The sequence below is a fragment of the Podarcis tiliguerta genome (assembly GCF_965153285.1).
Source record: "Podarcis tiliguerta genome assembly, chromosome: 14".
Taxonomy (NCBI): Eukaryota; Metazoa; Chordata; class Lepidosauria; order Squamata; family Lacertidae; genus Podarcis; species Podarcis tiliguerta.
This window is the reverse complement of record NC_139547.1, coordinates 51167688-51191666: the sequence shown is the minus strand read 5'-3', so window position 1 is coordinate 51191666 and position 23979 is coordinate 51167688. Positions and strand designations below refer to the sequence as shown.

Below are 23979 nucleotides of genomic sequence, written 5' to 3'. Positions count from 1 at the left end.
CCTCTTGCACACCTAAATATGTTTTGGGGGCATATGGAGAAGAGAGGAAGGGCAGCTCAGAGATGGAAGGAAGAGACAGCCGCGACCAAAGTAGAACGGCAAACCAAGTTGATGAGCTATGTTGAAATGGCAAAATTAACTGGGAAGCTCAGTAACCAAGAAGACAAGAAATTTTAAAAAGAATGGGGAAAGTTTGTAACATATATACAAAATCATTCCAAACAGGTTAAAGCATTAACAGGATTCTAAATACACTTGTAATGGAACAGATAACTCAATGTACAGATAACTTAGGAAGATTAAAAATCGGAGAAGTATTGCTATGCAGTTGAAAATAGAATTAAGAGGACCCATGGAGGGGATGGGGGGGTCAGAAGATTCAGAGTAATCTTGACATGCGGGATTTGTATGATCTTTTGATGTAAGCTTATCTTTTTTTTCTCTTTTTTTCTTTCTTTATTTTTGAAAATCAAATAAAACAAATTATGGAGGGAGGGAGGGAGGGAGGGAGGGAGAGAGAGAGAGAGAGAGAGAGAGAGAGAGAGAGAGAGAGTTCTACTGAGTAGTGGAAAGGACTTGCACAAGCAGAACTTTTCTACGTAGTTGGATACTGTCCAGAGTTATCAGCACCAATGCTATCAGTATTAGGGGGAATTAGAAACTGTTACCTACTTTGCAGATGGGAACCCTTAAAATGCACCGAGTCCCCGCATCATACCACATGCCTTACAGGCACTGGAACTGTCACTTTTGTTGGGTACACAGAAGAAGATGGCAATAGATTCTGTAATTATCAAGCTGGTCTCACTACACAAATTTACGCAGACTTCAGAATCTGGTTGTTTCCAGGCAGGCTGTCTATTTGCACAAGATCTGGTTGTTATCCCACACTTTCTAGTGTGATTATCCCAGCACTTGTTTAAACATGAAAAGAGCCCATTAGGAAAAATGCCCTGGAAAGTGCAGGATAACAACCACTAGCTGGCAATGTTGTATAACTCCAGTGAGGGGGTGGGGCTCTGGTTTCCATTTCCTCCTGGAGCCTCTTCTTGCAGGTTGGAGGTTGGAGCCTTCCGATATGTACACGTATAATGGAGGGTGAGCATCATCCTAGGCCATCTTTGACACCAATTTAAAATATTTTTCCTTTCCCCATGTTTATTGGCAGCCAATGGGAGATATTTTGTCAGATGTACCTTCTGTTATCGCGTTGTTGGGAAAGGCTTTGGTAATTGCAGCCATATTAGGTTCTGATCATTATTGCTGGCCGCTTTGTATGTGTTTGTTGCAGATTAGTTTGAATTTTGTTTAAAGATTTTTAAAGAAAATTGTTGTTACCCACTCTGGGATCACAAAATTGACAAGGAGTGGAATATAAATCCAAAGAAAAAAACGATAAAAAATAACCTCTGAGCAGACATATCAAGAGGAATGCTGAACAAACAGTTGTTGCCATATAACCTCTGCAGTTTCGGGCAAATAATATGAGAATGAATATGGTTGCCTGACTTTTGTGGAACAGCATCTCTGTAGAGATATGACACCCACTATCTGCACTTTCCAGTAACACTTAAAGACATTTTTGTTTTGGCAAGCTTTTCCGGTTGCATGAAAAGCTCTCTGCCTTAGGTGTCCATTCTGTGTTGTTTTTAAACTCATTTTGTGTTGTAGTTCGTACTGCTTTAACAACTATTTTTAGCTGCTTTTATGGCATGCTTCTAAATGGCCTTGAGATGCATGCAAAAGGCAATCTATGCCTTAAATAAATAAAATGAATGAACACTCATTGAAGAGCAAGCCTGCTGTTCTTCCTAGGTTTATTTTCTCACCACAATGAGGTAGCAACCACACTTCAACTGGAGTAAAACTGGCATACGATTGTGATATAAATATGCCCCAAAGACATTCCATTGATAGGTAGCCAGGTACACACTTTCTTCTTTTCCTACTTGTGATTTCTTCTTCTTCTTCCTTCTTTGGCAGTCACTCGTAGCTGAGTAAGATTGTCTTCCATAAACACAGTTTTAACAGTGAGTCCGTAAGTGACTGTGGATGCCAATTCTGGATCCACATGTCCTTCCACAGTGAGGACATTGGTTTCCAGGCGGGAGTTGATCATGGTGTGGATTTGCCAAGAGTGCCTTCCTCTTAGCACGTTTCTCCCTTGCGTCCTGAGTTTGAGTGTCTTCAAAGCCCATGACACCTTTGGTAAAGGCTGTTCTCCAACTGGAGCACTCACAGGCCAGTGTTTCCCAGTTGTCAGTGTTTATATTACATTTTTTAAGATTTGCCTTCAGACAGTCTTTAAATCTCTTTTGTTGACCATCAGCATTGCACTTTCCATTTTTAAGTTTGGAATAGAGTAGTTGCTTTGGAAGACAATCATCAGGCATTGGCACAACATGACCAGTTGTACAGGGACAGTCAGTGCAGAGCCAAGATAGCATTGTGGCCAGCACCAGCCCTCTGAACATCATCACAATGGCATGAAGGGAGGCAGGGAAGGCCAAGAGATTATTTGCTCTGATAGCACAAAAGGCCTGCCTGGCAGTGGTGTTGTGGACACTGGTTGTTGATTTAGCTTTTTTGATCTCTTGTCTTGCTGCTACTCAACAAAAGAAATGTCTCTGAAAGTACATAAAGAAAGGCAGGAAAGGCAGAGAGGTCAATGATCATCAAGAGAGATCTATAGAAAAACTATAAGAGAAGAGGTCATGGCCTGTAGTACTGATATACTTTTTCGCTCCTTGAAATATACTAAACTATGTGCTTTTCACTTTAATTACTAAGATCGCTGTTAGAAATGTGTCCCAAAAGGATCCTTTCTGAACATCCTACTCACACACTGTGGGATATATCAGCCTCATACAACCAACATGCTCAACTCTAAAAAAAATGCATGAATCCTACCAGGATTAGCTAGGTTGCACCCCCTCACCATGGGAGGAAAGGAACCAAACTCTTTGGTTTTTTGCTTTCACCACATGAAGGAGGTCTAAGCTGGATGCTCCAAGCTTAGACAGTGTGGCTTAAGCAAACCATATTTGTGTTTCTATACAAATAATTTAGAAACATTTACCTTTTGGGGACCTAAGCCTGTTTTTTCCTACTGTTGCATAGAAAAAGCCATGAATCTGACCTTTGAAGAGATTGTAAGTAAGAAACTTAGGAGGAGATATTTTAAAGGTCTAGAAGCCTAGATTTCCATGCTTTACTTTGCTACATGTTTTGTGATTTTAAATCACTGCTGGGGCTCTTGCCCCAAACCTGGATCTTAGATATCCAATGAATTCTCTTTTTTAAAATTTTATCATAGCTAGGTTTTTGGGGGTTTTTTCCCATTTTAACCAAATTAAAACCAATACACACCGGACTTCTAGGTCAGTGAGCATGTGTGTAACATAGGCCCTTTGCATGTTGGAATAGTTATGGCACATCAACATCCATTGCTGGCAACAAGATAAACTTTTATGTCTACATCCAGGGTGGAAATGAAGCAGGTAATGAAGCATTAACAGCCACCCAGCAGTGGAAAGCGTATTTGAAGAGGCCATAACAAACTGAGATGATTTAGGAGGCAGGGTTTGTAAGACTTACTCAAATTAAACCCTAACAGTGGGAGGGAAGCTTCATTGTGTTGGCTTTTATATCTCTAGCTGTGTAGCTCAAGAAGGCAACCTATGCAGATCTGGGAGTTTCAATGTATGTATGGATAAATACTGACATTCTAAAAATAAACCTTGCATATTTAAAAGCTTCATTTTCTTTTCTCCCCCCACCATAAGCAGCAGTATTATTCAGAAAATGCACCATTGGCTTGGCAATCTCAGAATTTATTGTTCATTAAAAATACATGCTAATTATCACAATTTTAATTAAAGTATTATCTGGTATATGTGAAATGCAATTATGTGCAACTGGCATAAGCTGTAAGGCAGGCTAATATTTGCAGAAAAGTGCAGCACTGGTATTGGTTCAGCAGACGTACAATAAAGTGGTGTTTGTTTTCAAGTGAAAAATGGATAGATAGAACATTAAGCTGAGCCACTGCATAATCAAAGCAAAAACTGCAAGCCCTAGCAGGTGATTTTCAGAGTTTTATTTATTTATTTATTTGCTTCCTTTTCTAGCCATACGAAGGTAACCGACTATAGCTATGATGTTCTAAGTGTTCCATTGCAGTCTTTGCCAATCTATCTTAGCAAGAAAGGGCACAATATGCCTGACAACATTACATGCATGAAAAGATGTTAATAAAGACTTCAACAGAACAATTACAAAGACATATGAGGTTAGGAATTTCCTTGTTTAGGCTCCCCACCGATGGATGAGGTCAACAGCTTTGTATTAGTTCAGCTGTACCAACTCTTGTGAACACTCCTCACATATGCAATATTTTTTGTTTGTGATTATATAAATCTGCCCTGACAAAATTCCAGCAGTGGGAGAGCTGGGAAGCAGGGCTCATTTCATCAGATTTGCTGGAGGCCCAGCTTCACCAGGCACCTCCTGCCCCTCAACTATGCCAGCTGATCATTATAGGAGCAACTGTTTAGAAACTGGTTCCTGAGTTTTGGTTTTGGTTTTTGCCTTCCTACCCTGCCCCCTTTCCCTTGTGTATTGCATCATTTTTTAGTTTGTAAGCCTGGGGGCAGGGACTGTCTTCTTTTGAAGAAACTGAAGCTGCTTGAGCCTTCAGTGATAGAGCTGTATGGTAGTTCTAGCATTTAAACACACAATAATACCTAGATTGTATATAATTCACCTGAGAAGATCTAGCCACCTGCATGTGACAGGCTGCTGATATTATTGCACAAGCAAGCTTAACACGACAACAGAATCTGAAAGTTGGAGGTGTTTCATCTGTGTATTGCAGGAATTATAGGACACCATAAGAGGATGACACGTGTAAGAGGTATAAGACACTCCTGTTCTTGGCTGGAAGAGAAAGGAATGCACTTTGATGGAAACAACCTATAGTTAAGTAGAAGCCTGGCACTTTCTAAAACATGTATTCCTGTCTACTATGATAAGCACCTGCAGTGTTTGTTTCCTCAGATTGACACTAGTACATATATACAATTTCCCAAGGGAAAAATTATATACTAATCTCTTTATGAGACAAGATAAAATTAAGATAATTTGCTCTTTCAAATCAAGGTTGTATTGGATTTTGAATGAGCAGCTAGTCTCCTTGCAGCTTTGCTACTGCAGAGAAAGCATGGCTTCAAATGTACACCTGCCATAAATCTGTAGTTTTATGTTAGGCATCCATACATGGCCTTATCATTTGATGCTCAGGGCAGCTTATGAAAAGCCACAAAAATATAAATAATAGCCACTTACAAAACAAGCACGCACTGAAATACTTTTGTTGAAACATAGAGACGCATGTGAATCTGCAATGCATAGGTCTTGGTATTTCTGGTAAAGTGCCAAAAGGCAGAGAGCTTTTGAGATAGGTGCTCAGTCAACTATGAAAATGCACAAACAGGCAATATTGTTTTATGCAATTCTAAATTAATTACAATATTACTTTATTTTACACATGCATAGGATGGCTACAGGGTCATGTGCTTTCCAAAGTGTGTGGACAAGTAGCTTGGAGAGGCCCAGCTGACCACATGTATACTTAATTCTTACCTTTCCTGACTAATAAGATCTACCTGCTAGAGACTGGCCAGCCCATTGATTTTGGTGCTCAGTGGGTCCCTTGCCCAAAAGGATTCAGCCCATTCCTTCTTAAGTGAGGCCTTAAGATTCTGCTGAGAAATAACAGCAGGCTAGTCTTCATTTATCATTTTTGGAAAACCTTCTTGATCACGTGGCAAAACAGCTTGACAACTGATGGGATCTGCATGTTACATATTGCACCAGAGGAAGATCTCTGATGTGACCTTTGCACAGGAATAAATCTTCTTTAACACAATAAGTTCCTTTCCTAACAAAACCAGGTTTAAAATGTTACAAATGGCAAAAGATACATTGTTTTCAGTCTTATAAACTTTTTTACACTAGTCCCAGTGTAAGCCTTTAAACATCTTTTACTAAAATGTAGCTTTCTAGCTAAAAAAAATAAAAATATTGTTTCTCCCTCTTTCTTCTACTGCAACATCCAAAGACCAACTGCTACATGCAATTCTTTGTGTGTCTGTATAATCAAGCAGCTTGATTGCACATATAAACATTAGCAAAGACACTCAGGTTGCAGGTTCTTTCATCATTGTCTTGTGCAGGGGTGTCAAACTCAAATTCATCGGGGGCCGCATCAGCAGTTTGGTCACCCTCAAAGGGCTGGTTCGAGTTCGAGTGTCTTCAAAGCCCATGACACCTTTAACAGCTGGATTAAGTAATGCAGAGCTTCTGGCTCATGGAACACTACACCTTGATTTCATTTGAATACATATATGAATATAAAAATTGTTTCCTGTTTGGCTTGGTGTTTAAGTTACACAAGATGTGCAGGTTTTAATTTTTCTCATTCCCCCAATTTTAATCGAGCATTTGTTTGGATTTTTTCCCCTTTGCTACCTACCCTAAACCTTTGAGGAGGGCGGGAACTGATGGCCGGACCCTGTAATAACATTGAGGAAAAAATTGCATGATGTATAAATACCCTAAAAAATAAACCAATTCCTTATCAGCTTTCCCCCCCATATATAAATTTTTGCAACGCGCACCCTGCGGAAGCCGCGCCTGACGTTATTTACAAAACATGCACTTGCATATCAAATTTGCTTTTGAATCACGAATCCCCAGAGGCGGAGGATGCTGTTCATTGGGCACCGCGGAAACGCGCCTAAAGAAATAAATAAAGAAAAGCAAAGCAAAAGCACGCCGCCCCGAGTATTCACAGGGCGCGCTCCGGAAACACAAGCGCGCTCTCGGTCTCCCTCTCTCCAACGCGCGTGAAGCCGGCTCTGCCCTTCTCCGCGTTCCACCTCGCGCAGGCGTGCTGCGCTCCCGCCGGGACTTATTTCACCCCGGCGAGCCCGAAAAGAAGTTGAGAGCAGCAGCAGCGGCCTCCCATATCCAACCCCGCCCTCACCGTGTCAAATAAGTCTCAGCTAGGTAGCTGGAGGAGGGGGAGGCCGGCGCCTGCGCAGAAGGGACCCGAGATGCCCTGTGCACGCACCGCAGCCCAAGCTTCCCTCACAGATATATATAGACCAGACTACACGGGCCACATGACGAGGTCTGGCGGGCCGGATTCGGCCCGCGGGCCTTGTGTTTGACACCCGTGGTCTTGTGATTCAACTTGTGATCCAAACATAAGACCTAGCCACAAGGTAGCCTACCACAACCTTGGGTCGAAAAACATCAGCTACCTATGGAAAATACTGGCTACATGCTTGTTCTGAATACAATGCAACTAAAATATAGCCATTTATGTAAAATTAAACATAATTTCAACCCTGCAGAAATCTGGCTACTAGCCTGAATTTTAAGACTGAAACTGCTTGGGCCACTCTTGTGAATGACTAGCACTGGGAGTGGGAGAATTCCTCACAGGTTTTGAGGGTGAGACAGCCAGAGGAAGCCCTGCTGCACATGCCTTGACTTTGCACAGACAGAAACACTAAGTGTGCCCTTGAGGAGCTCCTGCCAACCTAGCAGTTTGAAAGCACGTCAAAGTGCAAGTAGATAAATAGGCACCGCTACGGCGGGAAGGTAAACAGCGTTTCCATGCACTGCTCTGGTTCGCCAGAAGCAGCTTAGTCATGCTGGCCACATGACCCAGAAGCTGTATACCAGCTCCCTCAGCCAATAAAGCGAGATGAGCACCGCAACCCAGAGTCATCGGCGACTGGACCTGACACTCAGGGGTCCCTTTACCTTTACCTATGCCAGACAGCACGGGGCAGCCTTTGGACACCCATCATACAGCTGAAGAAGAAATACAATTGAGGTGATTCTGTTGACTTCCTTGTTCTTGCAAAGAAGCCAAGGGGAATGAAATATTTCTGTCACTTTTGATGAGCTACATTTGCTGATAATTTTTGCCCGGCAATCCATAACTTTATTACAGTCATAAGACCCATTCAGGTTAAAATGCAGAGCACAAACCATACACAAAATATACAGTTTCTCCAGTTTTGTTAATATGGTCAGTTGCCCTTTCCTGTGCAAGGTAATTAGGAAAAACTTAGCCATCTGTTCAGTTATATAAAAGATCTTATCTGATAAAAATGCTTTACTAATTGTTCTTCTGGTTGCCTTAGCAAACTAGTCATAAATTAAGTTATACATCTCAAAAGTTACTGATTATCATACAATAACTTGAACTGAACTTGTTCTAGACCAAAAATAATTCCATTAACTGCTAGAAGGAAGATTTTCTTGAAGAAAAAAACTAATAACCAGGCACTTTCTTTCAGATACTGAAGACTGTAAATTAATTTAAATAGCAGCACGACTCAAATAAAAAAGCAACCACCTAGTGAGAGTTTTTTCTGTCTATAAATATAAGGAGTGAAACATATAAGCAAACCCAAAAGATGCTGAAACAACTTAAAGAGCTTAAAATGATAACATGTAATGAAGAGATCAAAATTAGTAAATTGGATTACTACATTCCTGGCACAAGAATGGTAAATCATCCTATCACAGTTGAGCAGGGGTGGCGTCTACAACAGCTGGTGTATCAGAAAATCCTCAAGGAAATCAGCAAGTACCAAATGGATGAAAGCAGTGCAGAATATTTACTGTGGATGGATTTAAGAAGGGAGCAAATCATGCATTCTACTTCTCTATAGACACCTTCTAGATAAAGTCTTAAAAAGATATAACTTCACTTCCGATCTTCAGAGCAATGATCCAGCAAGCACAAGGGAGCCTTTAGATGCAGCATTTCAAGCACAGCATGCATTAAAGAACTATTTAATAAATATGAGAAATGACTACCAAAGCACTGGGCAGCATAATTAATAAAAAAATTGCAAAACAGTTTAATGCAAAAGCCAATAAATTAGTTCAGAAGCAGCCTAATATCTATCACTTTACAATGCACTATGACAATGAAGGCATCTAGATTTCAACAATTTAGAAAAAGTCAAAACAATATTCTGATATTTGTAGAAATACACAACAGGAGAACTCAAATATAAGCTTTGCTAAGACAGGTATTTATCAAATGCTACTGATAAGCTGTGCTAAGGCAAGTTCACAATCAAAAGTTCAATGTTAACTAACAGGAGCCTGGAGAACAGCCTTAATGGGAAAGAATTAATGTGGAATATTCACTCTTCAGCCAAATTGCCAGGGAGCTGAAAGCCAGTTTGCTCAGGTTTGCTATGCACCACCAATAGAAAGATCAGGACGACTCAATGAACAGGTAACCTCTTTTCCCATGGAGTACAACAATGTTGACCCCATAATTAGGCAATGTGAGAAGCCTGCCACAGTTGGTAGATGATATGGGACAGAGCTAAACTTGTCCTCCCCAATCCATCCCTCAAAACCACAATAATGTGTGCGCACTTCTCTTGAGAATATTCCATTTCTTCTTTTGCTGCTAGAGGAACCTGGATAAATACAGCATGGAGGCTTTTGCTTCCCAGAATAACTGATCTTTCATTGAACTGTAGAATTGCAGAGTTGGAAGGGATCATTTCACTTTTGAACAGTTCTCACTGTTCAGAAAGTTCTTTCTGATTGTTTAGTCAGAATCTCCTTTCTTGTTCCTTGAATCCATTGGTTCAAGTTCTACCCTTCAGAGCAGGAGAAAACAAGCTTGCTCCATAGTCCTTGTGACAGTCCTTTAGATATTTGAAGATGGCATCATATTTCCTGGCAGTCTCCTCTTTTCCAGGCTAAACATACGCAACTCCCTCAACTGTTCCTCAAGGCTTGATTTCCAGACTCTTAATCATCTTGGTCACCCTCCTCCGTTGCTTGAACTTTAAAGCTGTATTGGACAGGGCAAGATCACAAATTTTGGGAGTTCAGAGTTAATGAAGCTGACTCAGTTGACTGTCTGAACAAGGAACTCCAATCAGCAAAGCTTCTTTCTCCATGAAGCAATAAAGTTGTTTAATTGCATAAGGTTAGATGTGAAATGCTATCGGTCAAAACACCCTAAGGCTGTTAAAATACATTGGAACTTTTCTTTTCTTTTTTCTTCATAAGATTTTTGTTAAACCCTTTTCATGAAAATACAAGATAAAAGAAACTAAATAAAAACAAAAACAGAGAGAGAAAACACAGAGTCCTCTCTTAAAGGTATTTCTTAACCCTTGTCTCACACAGAAAGTGGTGAGCCTTCCCAGCTTCCACCTGGGAGCTTTCCCTTCTTCTCCCAATCTCTCACCCTGAGAGGTATTCCTTCCCTTCCTCCCACTCAGGGTCCATCCATCCATCCATTACCTCCATGTGTGAGTGTAATCCTTGGACCCCAGTAATGGCTCAGAGCAGAGGACACCAAAGGAAAAATAAAAGAAGAATAAAGAAGGAAAGAAAAGAATGAAAGAAGAAAAGAAAAGATTAAAAGGACTTCTAGTTTTCCGACTGTCAGTTACATAAAAGAAATTATTCAAAACATTCACTCTAGGATGACATCCAACTATTCTACTTTCTGTTAGGCAATATTTTCTCAATCTTCAGACCCAAATCTCTAAAATTCTTTCCCTTTCCTTTTTCCACAAATGTCCAAAACAATTAATGGTTTTTCTCTAATCAAACACATAAACATTGCCTCCATTAACTTCAATAACAATTCCTCCATATTAAGCAATAATAAAAATACAATTGCAAGTAAGACCTATTCATGTTTACTCAGAAGAAAGTTTCACTTATTTAAACGGAAGAAAGAAACACACAATGGATGATCCCATTTCTGAAAATGTAAAATCTCATCTTTACTGAACCAGCTTCTAGCCTTAAGCAAAACATGCAGATTGTTAGGTATAGGACAAGAGTAGAGAAAAACATTGCATTTCTTCTGAGTTTAAGTGATTTACTCGTAAAAAACGCACACATTAAAACAGAAGCTAAATTTGGTAGCATTACTGCGATAGAGAAAATGTAGCCGTCAGAAAGTAAAGTCTCACCTTCAGATGGTAGAATGTGACCTTACAGTTTTAAGATCCCCCTTTTGAACTGTTTTTAATGTTATTTCTGTAGAGCATTAAAGAGGCTACCCTAGCCACAACCAAAGTGAAAATGGAGCATCTTGGAGTGTACAGCGTGACTCATCTCTTGAAGAACCAGCCAGAAATGTAGCCAAGGACGAGGTAACAATGAGTAGTGTGGTCTGTGTGTGCATGTGTTTTACACACTGTATTTAATGTGCAATGAACTGCTAGCAAAAACAATCCTTGCCAAACACAGCTAAAAAAAATTTGCCAGTTGAATCAATACATTGTTGAACGGTTTTTTAAAAAAAAATGATTATTCATTTTTGAGTTATGAAACTATTTAATTTACAATCCTTAGTATCTGAAATAAATTGCCCAGGGGCTTTTCTTCCCCCTTGAAGAAAACTCCCATCTTCAGTCACTGCGGTTTCATATATGCAGGCTCTCTCTCTTGACTTTTGACAAGGGAAGGAAGGTGAAAACTCATCTCTTCACTGAATCATAATGGTTTTCTATCCTAGCCTAAATAACTGACAGTTCTTAACTTAATGACCCACTTAATGACCCACAAAGAAGAATAAGAAATTGGACTATTTTCTCTACTTATTACAAGTTCAGGGTGTCTCTAGTAGGAACAGAAACCATCTTAAGGTGTCAATAGTAACCATTAGGAAGAACAAGGAGAAATGAACAAAGTTTGCAAAATTATATCAAAAGAAGAATGATGAGATAATGTGTCAGAAACTATAATGAGTTCTCTCTCGACAGATTATTTAAAAAATAAAAAGTAAATTAGTATGTTAATGTTAAACATCAGAATATATAGTTTCTACTTTACAAATTTATCAGTGCTAGTAAGGCTACATCCTTACTATCTGAGCATTGGTACATACAAGCCTGGAAAATAACAAAAATAGATATTAAAATGTAAATTAAGTGAGTGCTGTCTATATTTTGATACATTTTAATTCTAACATTTATGTTTCTGCAGCAACGGAACCCCTGGTAACCCCATCCTAAATTCCACTGCCTTGATATTTAGTCTTTTGTTCTGACAAAGCTGCCCCCATATATTCAATGGCATAACATTTATTAATACACAATTAAAGGTAACCAAATATTCATTGTGCTTAACAAGGAAAGGGTAAAAGCATTACAAAATTAACAAGATAGAATGTTCTCCCTGATTAAAAGTATTTTAAATAATAAATTGCCATTAATGTCCATGGTACTTTTACAGAGAACAAGAGGTCAGGTCCCTGTCCCAAGAAACTCAGTGTCTAAAATTTGATACTGTGCAATCAAAGGATGGAGGAGAGGCAGAGGTGAACAGGGAAACAACACAGAGTAGCTTCAGTAACAAGGAGTTATAGATAGGGTTGTACCAAAGGCTTCAAATAAAAAGTAGGTTTGGGGGAGGGATTTGAAGCAAGAGACATAGTATCATGCAGGTGTTCCAGGAGGCATTTCCACAGATTATAGGGCAGCAGGAGGAGGAGTCTTTTGAGGCCATCTGTAGGGCCACCTGCACTCATATCAACCTGCCAGAGCCTTACGCTTGGCTTCTGAGGCCCTGCTCTCTGGTCCTTCAGCAAAAATTGTTAAGCTGGTAAGTACCAGGGACAGGGCCTTTCCTGTCATGACCCCATCACTTCTGAAACCTCTTTGCCAGGGAGATGCATATGGCCTCCTCTCTGCTGCTTTTTAGGAGAACCCTACAGATTTTTAAAAGAAAGCCAGCCAGCTTTTGAGTGAGTTTAAGTCTATTATTTTCTTCCAATACTGTTTTAGATTAGCTGTGTTTTACATTATAGTTTTATATTTGTGTTATCTTATGCTTTGTTTTAATAAGTTGTGAGGTACCTCAGGGAAGGAACATCCCTGAGAAGCAACATATAACTAATGAAATGAATGACAATTTTTAGGGAGAAGCCAGGAAACTTCTGAGGGGCGAAGCTAATGGCCAGAGACCAGTGCTGGATTAATGTATAAACTAAACAAGCTATAGCTTAAGGCCCCACTCTCTTGGGGGCCCCCAAAAATCACTATTAATATACATCTTCTTAATTGTATTTCAGTTCAACAGTTACTTTGGTAAAATACATATTTTGTTATGTGCAAATGGCTTTAGATACCTATTAGGTCCATAAATTACCATATAGCATATATTCAACACAAAAAACCAGCAACAATTTGTTGTTGATAAAGGACAGCTGAACATATAAATGCCCCCATTACCTTCAGTAGCTTAGGGCCTCATCAAACCTAAATCTGGCCCTGCCAGAGACATATCATAAGAGTGGAGAGATAAGGAGGGGGGGTGGTCATAGAGGGCTTAACGGCAAGAGACAAGGAGCTACAGTCAGCTATTACATACACAATCATCCTATAACATTCCTTGGACAGCTGGATGTATGTACATTGCTCTTCTGACATTACTGATCCACTACATACAAAAAGCCTTGATGATCCATTAATTGCTAACTAAATTACATAAGGGAAATGCTGGATGACTAAAATATGTTTTAAAATACCCTAATTAACAGGAAGGGTAAAGCTCAAGTTAAAATCAGATTGGCATTTTAGATGTGTCAAAATTGAGAACACTGGTACACCTAGAGACAATGCTTAGGTAATCAGAGTGCAACTGTTTCACTATGAATGGGTCATGTGCTAATTAGACCAAAGGAAAAAAAACAACACTGTCATTGCAGGGTAAAAGAGTATAAAAGAAAACAAAAACTAATTGCCATTTCATTGTCAAAGAAAAGAGTATCAAGCACAGCAGCACAGTATGCAAAACCCCATTTTATAAGCAAATACCGGAAATCATTGCTAGTCAGATAATTGTGTGCTTTCCTAAAAGCATGCCAAGACAATGGTTAGAAAGAGCAGGGATCAGGCTGCTACAGGAGGAGGCCAAAATATTATCATCACACAAATTATTCTGCTGAAGGGTTTTAGACCCAGTCCTAAAACACCCACATATCTCCACTATACAGATGCATTAGCTTGCTTTATTATCTCCAGACCTTAATTAGGGTGCTTAACATGTAAGCAGCATTATCAAGTGCAATTAGTCATATTTCAAACAATAATTTACTTTAACTTACATTCTGCTGCTTGGTATAATCTTGTGCCCATCTCTAAACCAGGTCACTTGCGGTCTGGGGTAGCTTGTGATGTGTGGAAAGTTTAGGATTGTGGCTTGCCCTTCAGACACTGTTTTCCTCTGGTCCTCATCTTGGAAATTCCCCATGTCTGCAAAGAGAAGTTACATTAAGAAACCCAGAAGTTTCATCTTACATGAGGCCTCATTTTTTAAAAAGGGGTCACAGAGAATAATAATTATGTTTTATAGCAGTCATTGGCATTGCCATAATTAAGCAGCAAGAGATAACAACCTTGGGGTAGTGCTGAGGAGTGCAAGTTTGCGGGTGTGTACCGAGGCATGAGGCAAAGCCCAGTGACTCTAGGAGGACACCCAAGAAATGTCTCCGTCAGCACTAAGGCATGCTTGCATTTCCTTGGACAGGCAATTGACTTTTCCCCCCAATTGAAAATTGACACATTTAACAGCAGAAGAGCTTCTAAAATGTAATTTTGCAATATAAAAAAACACTCCTAAGGCGCATGTAAGCAAAACAGCTTTACGTTGCAATTCTATGGTAGCTCTTTCACAGGGACTTTGGGCAAGTAAGGGGTAAAAAGATAAAGGGACCCCTGACCATTAGGTCCAGTCGTGACCGACTGGGGTTGTGGTGCTCATCTCACTTTATTGGCCGAGGGAGCCAGCGTACAGCTTCCGGGTCATGTGGCCAGCATGACTAAGCCACTTCTGGCGAACCAGAGCAGCGCATGGAAACGCCGTTTACCTTCCCGCCGTAGCAGTGCCTATTTATCTACTTGCACTTTGACGTGCTTTCAAACTGCTAGGTTAGCAGGAGCAAGGACCGAGCAACGGGAGCTCACCCCGTCATGGGGATTCGAACCTCTGACCTTCTGATCGGCAAGTCCTAGGCTCTGTGGTTTAACCCACAGTGCCACCCGAGTCCCCTAAGTAAGGGGTACCAGAATATTTATTTTAATAGAAATCTATCCCACCTCTCCACTACAGGAATGCAATCCAGAAATAAACATTGCCAAAATAATACATCAGCACTGATCAAACCAACTATGCAGGATAAAAGCTAAAAGGAGGAAAAAATAATAACAGTGACAATAGTGATAAAAACTATTGACGTTAATTTTAACGTCATCAGTGGATCAGGTGCCTAAGTTTCTGCCATGGGTATCTATTTTCTGTAGTTTTTAAATTCATCTTTTTCAAAAAAAAGTCTTCTTGATTTTTCTTTTCTTTTATTTCTTTCTTTTTGTTGCTCCATTATATCTTGTACACTGCCAGTGACAGACTTGGAGCTATCAAACTTCAGTGCCCCGAGTAAGGCTAGAATTTGGTGCGCACACACTCAAATACACACCTCTCATGCTCTGTTCTACAGCATTTGATGCCCCCTGCAGTGACCAGTGCAACTACCAGTCATGCCACCCTAAAACCACTTGGACACAGCCTTGAGACATACAGTAGATGTGGAAGGCTATAAATAAATACTAAAATAATGAGAGAGAAAATGTGAAGCATGCTTCAACACTTTGAAAGATGGTGTGGCACGACGCTAATAATAATAATAATAATAATAATAATATCCTGCCCATTTGACTGAGTTACCCCAGACACTCTGGGAAACTTCCAACAAAATATAAAGGGACAAAATGAAACATCAAACTCCCCCCCCCCGCCCCGAAACAGGACAGCTTTCTATGAAAAGTAATTTCATTGTTTCATTTTTTAACATCTGATGGTAGGGTGTTCCACAGGATGGGCACAACTACTGAGAAGGCTCTCTGCCAGGTTCCCTGCAACTTCACTTCTCACAATGAGGGAACCACTGGAAGCCCCTCATAGCTGGACGTCAGTGGCCAGGCTGAACAAGGGGGTGGAAATATTCCGCAAGTATTTTCTCTCTCTCTTTTTCCCCAGCAGACATCCACCTGAAAATGGGGAAATTGAGAGAAAGAACTTAATTGCCAGCTTGGCTCATATGTCCTGTTACCACTGGGCTTCTAAGTAAACAGGGAGCTTGCCAGCAGCAGCCAAAGCAGTATCCATCACCAATCCAAGCAAATGGAGTGCACAACAAAGGGTCAGGCAAGAGGCAAGGATAGAGCAGTCCATGGGTAGGTACAACATAGACAGGAGATCTGAAGACAGGCACTGAGCAGCTACACAGATATTGTTCTAGCGGCTCTTGCAACCTAGGAGTTTTTGAGTGGAGCTTTTGGAACCACACCCCAACCTCATCTGACTCCCATCAACTCCCTTCCTTCCCATAAACTCCCTCCCTTCCCGAGAGGAGGGTCTTACTCCGAAGAGGCTTTAATTACCGGTGTGATTTTTCTAGGATTAAAATAATTAACTGCATATAGTTCGCAAAGTCTGCATCTTTTGTTTACTATTGTAATCAGATTACCTACTTAAAAAGAAGTATTGAACCATGCAAGTAGTCCTAATTAACCCTGTTGTTAAATGATCAGTTTAGCTTTCACAATTCAGACATTTTCTAATTAAGAATTGTTTAGCAATTCTTATGTGTCTCTGTCTGCATTAATTTACAACTCAGCTAATTATTTCAGGGGTATAATGATGGTCTGCACCATAAAGGTTGCCTAAGAATGTTGTTGATGTTTTTTTCCAGGAATGTTATGAATTTAAACTTTGACATGTATAGAAAAATACTTCAAATGTAATTCATTGCAAGCTAGAAGCATGGTGACACACACCTTAATTGCATCTTGTTTGGATTACTGTAACACACTCTATGTGGGGCTGCCATTGAAAAGTGCTCAGAAACTTCAGCTGGTTCAAAGAGCCATTGTTGGCTGGGGCCAGTTATAGGGAACCCGTGACAACTTCTCCACTGGTCACCAGTATGTTTCCAGGCACAATTCAAAGTGCTGGCTATGACTTAGGTAAAGGGACCCCTGACCATTAGGTCCAGTCGTGGCCGACTCTGGGGTTGTGGTGCTCATCTTGCTTTATTGGCCGAGGGAGCCGGCGTACAGTTTCCAGGTCATGTGGCTAGCATGACTAAGCCACTTCTGGAGAACCAGAGCAGCGCACGGAAACGCCGTTTACCTTCCTGCTGGAGCTATTTATCTACTTGCACTTTGACATGCTTTCGAACTGCTAGGTTGGCAGGAGCAGGGACCGAGGAACGGGAGCTCACCCCGTCGCTGGGATTTGAACCGCCAACCTTCTGATCAGCAAGTCCTAGGCTCTGTAGTTTAACCCACAGCGCCACTCGTGGCCCTGGACTTACAAAGCCCCATATGGCTTAGGTCCAGGCTGTCTGAAAGACTCTATTCCCTCATATGAACCCATCCTGCTCTCAGTCTTGCCAGGCTTTGGAATTCCCTCCCTAGAGAAGTCAGACTGGCTTCCAACCTTGCTGTCCTTTCCATGAACAGGCCTTTGGGAACTGACTATTTTTGAGGAAAACTAGATTACTAGTTGCTGGAAGTCACGGGGGGGGGGGGGGACTCCTCAGCTTGAGTCCCACTTGCACGTTTCCCACAAGCATCTGGTTGCCCACTGTGAGAACAGGATGTTGGACTAGGAGAGCCACTGGCCAGATCCAGCAAGACTATTATTATGTTCTTATGTTTAAATGCCTGGAGGGAAGCCTGGGTCATTTCTGGCTGTCCCACTGGGGCTGCTGGTGTGGGTGCACAGTGGTGTCCTCTTGTGCTTTGCCTGCTGTGGTGCAGGAGGTGTACTGGGGAGAGAGCATCTCCATTATATATTCATTGACTCTTTCTGTGTGGGTGGCCTGTGGGTGTCCCTCCCAGTACAGTGACTGGCTGGTGGGCTGTGGCGGTATTGCCAGGAGAGCTGTGGACGTATCTGCCATTTTTCTCCTGTCTTTATATTTTTTGCTGTGTGCAGTTTTTCCCTCCCCTCCACACGGAGCACACACTGGATATGGCAGGGATTCGCTTGGAACACCGGCAGTGTCTCTCCAGTCCTGGTGTAATGCGAGATTTCTCTGTCAATTCCCTTATCAGAGGATTTAGTGTAACTAGTGCCTACACTGGAAACTGGTTTCCTCTACCATACCCTATGAGAATAATTATATAATTCTAGGACGGCATACAGTGGTACCTCAGGTTAAGAACTCAATTCGTTCTGGAGGTCCGTTCTTAATCTGAAGCTGTTCTTAACCTGAGGTTCCACTTTAGCTAATGTGGCCTCCCGCTGCCACCATGCCGCTACCGCGTGATTTCTGTTCTCATCCTGAAGCAAAGTTCTTAACCCAAGGTGATATTTCTGGGTTAGCAGAGTCTGTAACCCGAAGCATTTGTAACCCGAAGCATCTGTAACCCGAGGTACCACTGTACAGTGTTGGCCTGATTATAAGCCTCACTTTCCCCCCAAACTCCGACTGCGGAAAAATAAAGTGTGCCTTATATTCGTGACCTTACGGTATGCAGCCAGTAGCATGGGGCAAACAGCGCCAGGAGCGGGGCAAAGTGTACCCTGCCCCACAAATAGTTCTCCATCCTCTCCCCCAAGGCTGGGAAGGGAGAGAGCGAGGAAAGGGAAAGGCCGCCAGCAACACAGCGTAGCTCCTCCCCACCCCCACCCCCAGAATGCAGCCAGGAGCAGTGAGGAATTGAGTGGCTTATATTCGGATATTTTTTCATTTTTTTCTCCCCACCCCCTCCAATTTTAAAGGTGTAGCTTATATTCAGGTGCGGCTTATATTCGGGCGAAAACGGTATGATTCCAAAAGTGCTTTTCTAACAAAATGAGCATGCAACATGTAGCTGTAATGCTCAAAGTATTTATGTGGGTGTTACTGCTTTATATAATATGCTACATTATGTTAAATTACCTTATGTACATACTATGTAATGCTTAAGTGAGATTAACATTCACACTTCAGAATGGAGGTGGGGAAGAATTGGGCAATTTGACAGTTCACTCAAGATGTCTTAGAACATGTAGCGTTGTTGTAAGGCCCCCAGCGATAGAAGGGTGGGACAGAAATTCTATATAATTGTATATAAATAAATAAAGAATAAACAAATATGGCTAAGATAGCCCCACCATTAGTTTCTGCACAAATCCAATATTGGTTAAACCTTAAATATTTTACAGTCCCATTAGCTTTTTTTAACCAGTCTGTGTTGCATGGTATCTGCAGAACAGGAATTAAATAATGACTAGCTAGAAGAGTGGGTGGCTGCTTGACCAATTCATACAGCATTATACATTATTATTCTTGATGCTAATATTAAACTGCAGGAAAAATAAATTCAGCACATTTCCCCTCATGATACCTATCTTCTCCATTTAATCACTTCCTTGTAAATGGTCATGTCTAATAAAGAATTCCATTCACCCACTTCATCTTCCTGCCATTTATCAAATGACAGCCACTGTTGCTGACCTTCCAGTTAAGTGCCCCGAGGAACAATAATCAAAGTCTCAGACAGAGACGTGTAGAGTATAAACAAACAGTGAAACTTCATCTTACTTGTGATATTTCTACTTGTCTTCTCCACAGGCAGATGATGATATGGAACTGGTGGATAAAATCTTCCACTAACAGAAGAAGTTAACTGAAGATGCCTCAATTCCATGGGAAGCACTCTCCATATTCTCCTCCAGTAATACCAGATCTTGGGACCAGAGCCATCTGTCCCATAGGCGTTAGTGGTTCATTGTGCCAGGGCATCAGCCTCTCAGGGGCACCCCAGCAAGTGGGGCAGCTGTGCAGCTTTGCCAGCAGCCTCCCCTTTCCCTGCACACCCGCCAGCAGCGCCCCGTCAACCATATGGCTGGCAGGCGTGCAGCTTCCGTCCCAAACCTCCGCGGGAGGAGAGCGATCCCCACAGAGGCTTAGGATGGAAGCTGCACCCCGCCAACCATATGGCTGGCCGGCACGCAGCTTCCCTCCCAAGACTCTGCAGCAGTGCACAGCTTCACCCCCCACTATCGGTCGTAATTTGGGGGTGCTGGGAGGATATTTGCACCCCGGTGCCGCATCTGCCAAAGACAGCCCTGCTTGGGATATAATTTCTAAATTTACTAACTTACTGATACAAATTAAGTTTTTTTAAAAAAATCCAGTTTCAAAGTTCTCCAATATAGAAAGAATAACCTTCCGTCAAAAGGCTTAGATGGTGCCTAGACAGCTGGGCACCTTTGCAAGCGAGGCACAGTGGGAAAATCCTTGGCACCAATGAGTGCATTCCTAAGGTGGTCTGAGGAGGGGGCACAGGGCTTGGACCCTATAAAAGGGACAATCTACTTTCCCTCCAACCTCACTCTCCCTCCCTGTCACCCTGTGTGCTTCAGGGTCACTACTAGGGGGGCCATGTAGGATTTTTCCCCAATCTGCATTTTGGATTGCAAAAATGCAGATTGGGAAAATTTACCTACTTCATACTCAATAGCAGTACAGAGTGTTTGTTGGTTTGCTGTGTTGTTTAAATAGGTTATTCATCTTGATTTGGTCACTTTGGGCAGTTTAGGTAAGGGAAAAGAAAGTTTGGTTTAGCCTGGTGACGCCCTGTAGGCACCTTTTAGGTTATGGGTCAGCCCTGAGACTCACTTCTTGGACTTTGTGGTTCAGAGGGTTAGATTGGGGCCTCTTTTGAGGCCAAACTTCCTCATCCACCTGGGGTTCTGAGGTTCAATGGGTGTGCGTGACAAGGTAAGGCCTCCATTCTCACCTTCAGGTGACTAAGAGGAATAGTTTAGATTGAGGAAACAACACAGGGAAAGGGAGTTTAATACCACTGCTCCAGTCCAACCAGTTTGGCCTGATTTTAAGCTAAGATCCTGCTAGTCTCCATAATGTGAAGTTTGGTCCTGAGTTATAAAGAAACAAGGCAGGAGAGGGCGGGGGACAGCTCCAACACTGGTTGGACTGAAATAATTCAGAAGATGAAGATTATCTTGCAAATGTCCTCCATCTGCAAAATAATCTGAGCCTTGAACAGTATAAACCCCAACTACCCAGTACAGCCTTCAGTAACTGCTCTCTGAAAAGTTGGCTTATCTAGCTAATGAGCTTTTCAGCAGAAGTAGATATAAATGTTTTTGGCCTAATCAACCAAAAAGGTTGGCCTAAACAGCCCTGCCTAGTCATGCTTAGGTGGGGAAATGAAATGGAGAAAAACCAGAGGAGGAAGGGAAGACAATTTACTTTGTGAGTCACCTTGAATGCCCCTTGAATGAAGAAGAAGAGGAGCTTGGATTTGATATCCCGCCTTTCACTCCCTTTAAGGAGTCTCAAAGCGGCTAACATTCTCCTTTCCCTTCCTCCCCCACAACAAACACTCTGTGAGGTGAGTGGGGCTGAGAGACTTCAAAGAAGTGTGACTGGCCCAAGGTCACCCAGCAGCTGCATGTGGAGGAGCGGGGATGCGAACCTGGTTCCCCAGATTACGAGACTACCGCTCTTAACCACTACACCACACTGGCTCTCAGAATGAGCAGAAAGGTGAAACAGAAATACTGGTATAGGGTTTTTTGCTAGAAAATCTTAAAGGAAATCTAACAATTGAATCACAGTTTAGAATATGTACACTAATTTATATCTACAGTCATGTTTTTCAGAGTTCAGATGGAAACTTTTTTAAGTTTGGAAAGAATATTGGCTATAAAAACCCCCAAAGCACTGGCTGATTATGAGATCAGACTCATTTTACAAGGCACATGTCTTGGCATCTATAATTGAGAAAATCAACACTTATGCCCAAGTAAAAGTCAAGTATTTAATCAGAGGTCAAGCTTGGCAGTTTCTACAATCAGAGGTTTGGATGTGTCAGCCCTGAATGAGTTGGCTCACGCAGTCTTACTGGAGTAGTTGACTGTCAACCAACCCATTAATTTCCAGTTGAATTTAATTTCCGCTGAATTTAAACCTGACCTCTCTTTTGGGTGCTTTGTATGTGCATTTTTAGCAGCTTCCTAACCTCTTCACATTAAAGGGCAGCTTATCCTTGGTGGTCTTTTGCTTGCCAAACTATAGGCATAACAACTGTCTGCATTGTCAACTGATATATTTGGAAGATGGAGTTAATGTCCAGGTAAGCACTCACCTCATACTAAGCATGCTTTGTGAGATGAAATGGGGACAACTTTCTTCCTTTCTGAGACAACAGAACTGGCCTGAGCTAATGGTCAGGAAAATGACTATGACATTGTAATCTGCAAAAATGAGCAAAAATTAGGAAAATTTTGAAATAAATGCCAATCATACATACATGCCACTTGAACTTCTGATTTTCTTTGCAGGAGTGCCCCCATTCTGTTCCTCACAACACACTGATAAAAACCAGCATCAGATCTTTGCAAGGATGGGATAACGTACCTGTAAGACAGAAAGGGATATCACAATTAAAACATGTACTTGGACTTTGATATCTGTTCTCAAAAACAGTTTGAGCCCCAGGCAGCAGAATCCACAGGGGCAACAGATCCCAATGTAGCTCTTTATTTGCCTCCCTTGTTCCTGATGTAGATCTTCACTCACTCTGTCCATGATTTATCAGTCCTCAATTCTTTTTTTTCTTTTTTTGCATGATTCTACAACATGCTATATGGGACGCGGGTGGCGCTGTGGGTTAAAGCCTCAGTGCCTAGGGCTTGCCGATCGAAAGGTCGGTGGTTCGAATCCCCGCGGCGGGGTGCGCTCCTGCTGTTCGGTCCCAGCGCCTGCCAACCTAGCAGTTCGAAAGCACCCCCGGGTGCGAGTAGATAAATAGGGACCGCTTACTAGCGGGAAGGTAAACGGCGTTTCCGTGTGCGGCTCTGGCTCGCCAGAGCAGCGATGTCACGCTGGCCACGTGACCCGGAAGTGTCTCCGGACAGCGCTGGCCCCCGGCCTCTTTGAGTGAGATGGGCGCACAACCCTAGAGTCTGTCAAGACTGGCCCATACGGGCAGGGGTACCTTTACCTTTACCTTTTACAACATGCTATACAAAAAAGTGTATGTGAAAATCTGAGATGAATTACATCACACTTCCTCTTAAAGAACCATTTATAAATAGATTGAATTCCATACTAGCGTTATAGAGACATATCTGAGCATCCTCTAGCACTCAAATATTCCTCCATCTACAAGGCAGGAAAGCAAATTTCTTGTTCAGTTGCGACAAGAAGCCAAACAGAAATCTAAGTGATGATATTGGGGAAGATGTTCAGCAACATAAAATCCCCACTTTTGAAGTCTTTTTTTTAAAGAAGTGTATAGCACAATCAACTGAACCCATAAAAGTACTGAAAAAAGATAACGGATGATTAAGAAAAAATGATCACAATGAGTACTGCCTTCCTTTTCTCAATAGGCTTCCACAAACACACATCCTGCCAGTTCTGCTTTCCTCTACCCCATCTGCATTTCCTCCCTTCTGTAAGACGCAGAGAGCTGAAGGCAGTTCTCTAGAGCCATCATTGCCAGGACAGGTGTTAAATTTTTTGCATCTTGCCATGATTTCTGGTTAAACCCATTTTCATGGTTTCTTATGACACTTCAATCTGTACCCTGCAAAACTCAAAATCAGAAGAGCACATAAATCTACTATAGCAGTGCATTTCAGTGAGATTGTCACAAGCCCAGATGATGAGTAACAAGCCCAAAGCAATAAAATATTATATAATAGTGGTTTCTCTGCAAGCACCCCTTTTTAGCTTGAACTCTTTTTTTTCTTTTTTCTTATTTGGAAGCCCGCATCCTGATTATTGTAATATTACACTCTGTTAATTGAGAAAATACATAATGACAAAAATCTATTACAAACTCAGTAATGTTTTAAATTAATTTGCAA

General features: G+C 41.6%; 1 protein-coding gene across 7 annotated transcripts in view; it reads right to left on the bottom strand.

Annotated features, from left to right (window-relative positions):
* SDK1 (sidekick cell adhesion molecule 1) overlaps positions 1-23979 on the bottom strand; it is a 586517-nt gene that overhangs the window by 426343 nt on the left and 136195 nt on the right. For all 7 annotated transcript variants that reach the window (XM_083413291.1, XM_083413295.1, XM_083413296.1 and 4 more), the window contains exons 4-5: positions 22416-22522; positions 14189-14336 (exon numbers count right to left, since the gene is read on the bottom strand). In XM_083413291.1, the coding sequence (XP_083269417.1) occupies positions 14189-14336; positions 22416-22522 (255 nt within the window). The remainder of the gene's footprint in view (positions 1-14188; positions 14337-22415; positions 22523-23979) is intronic.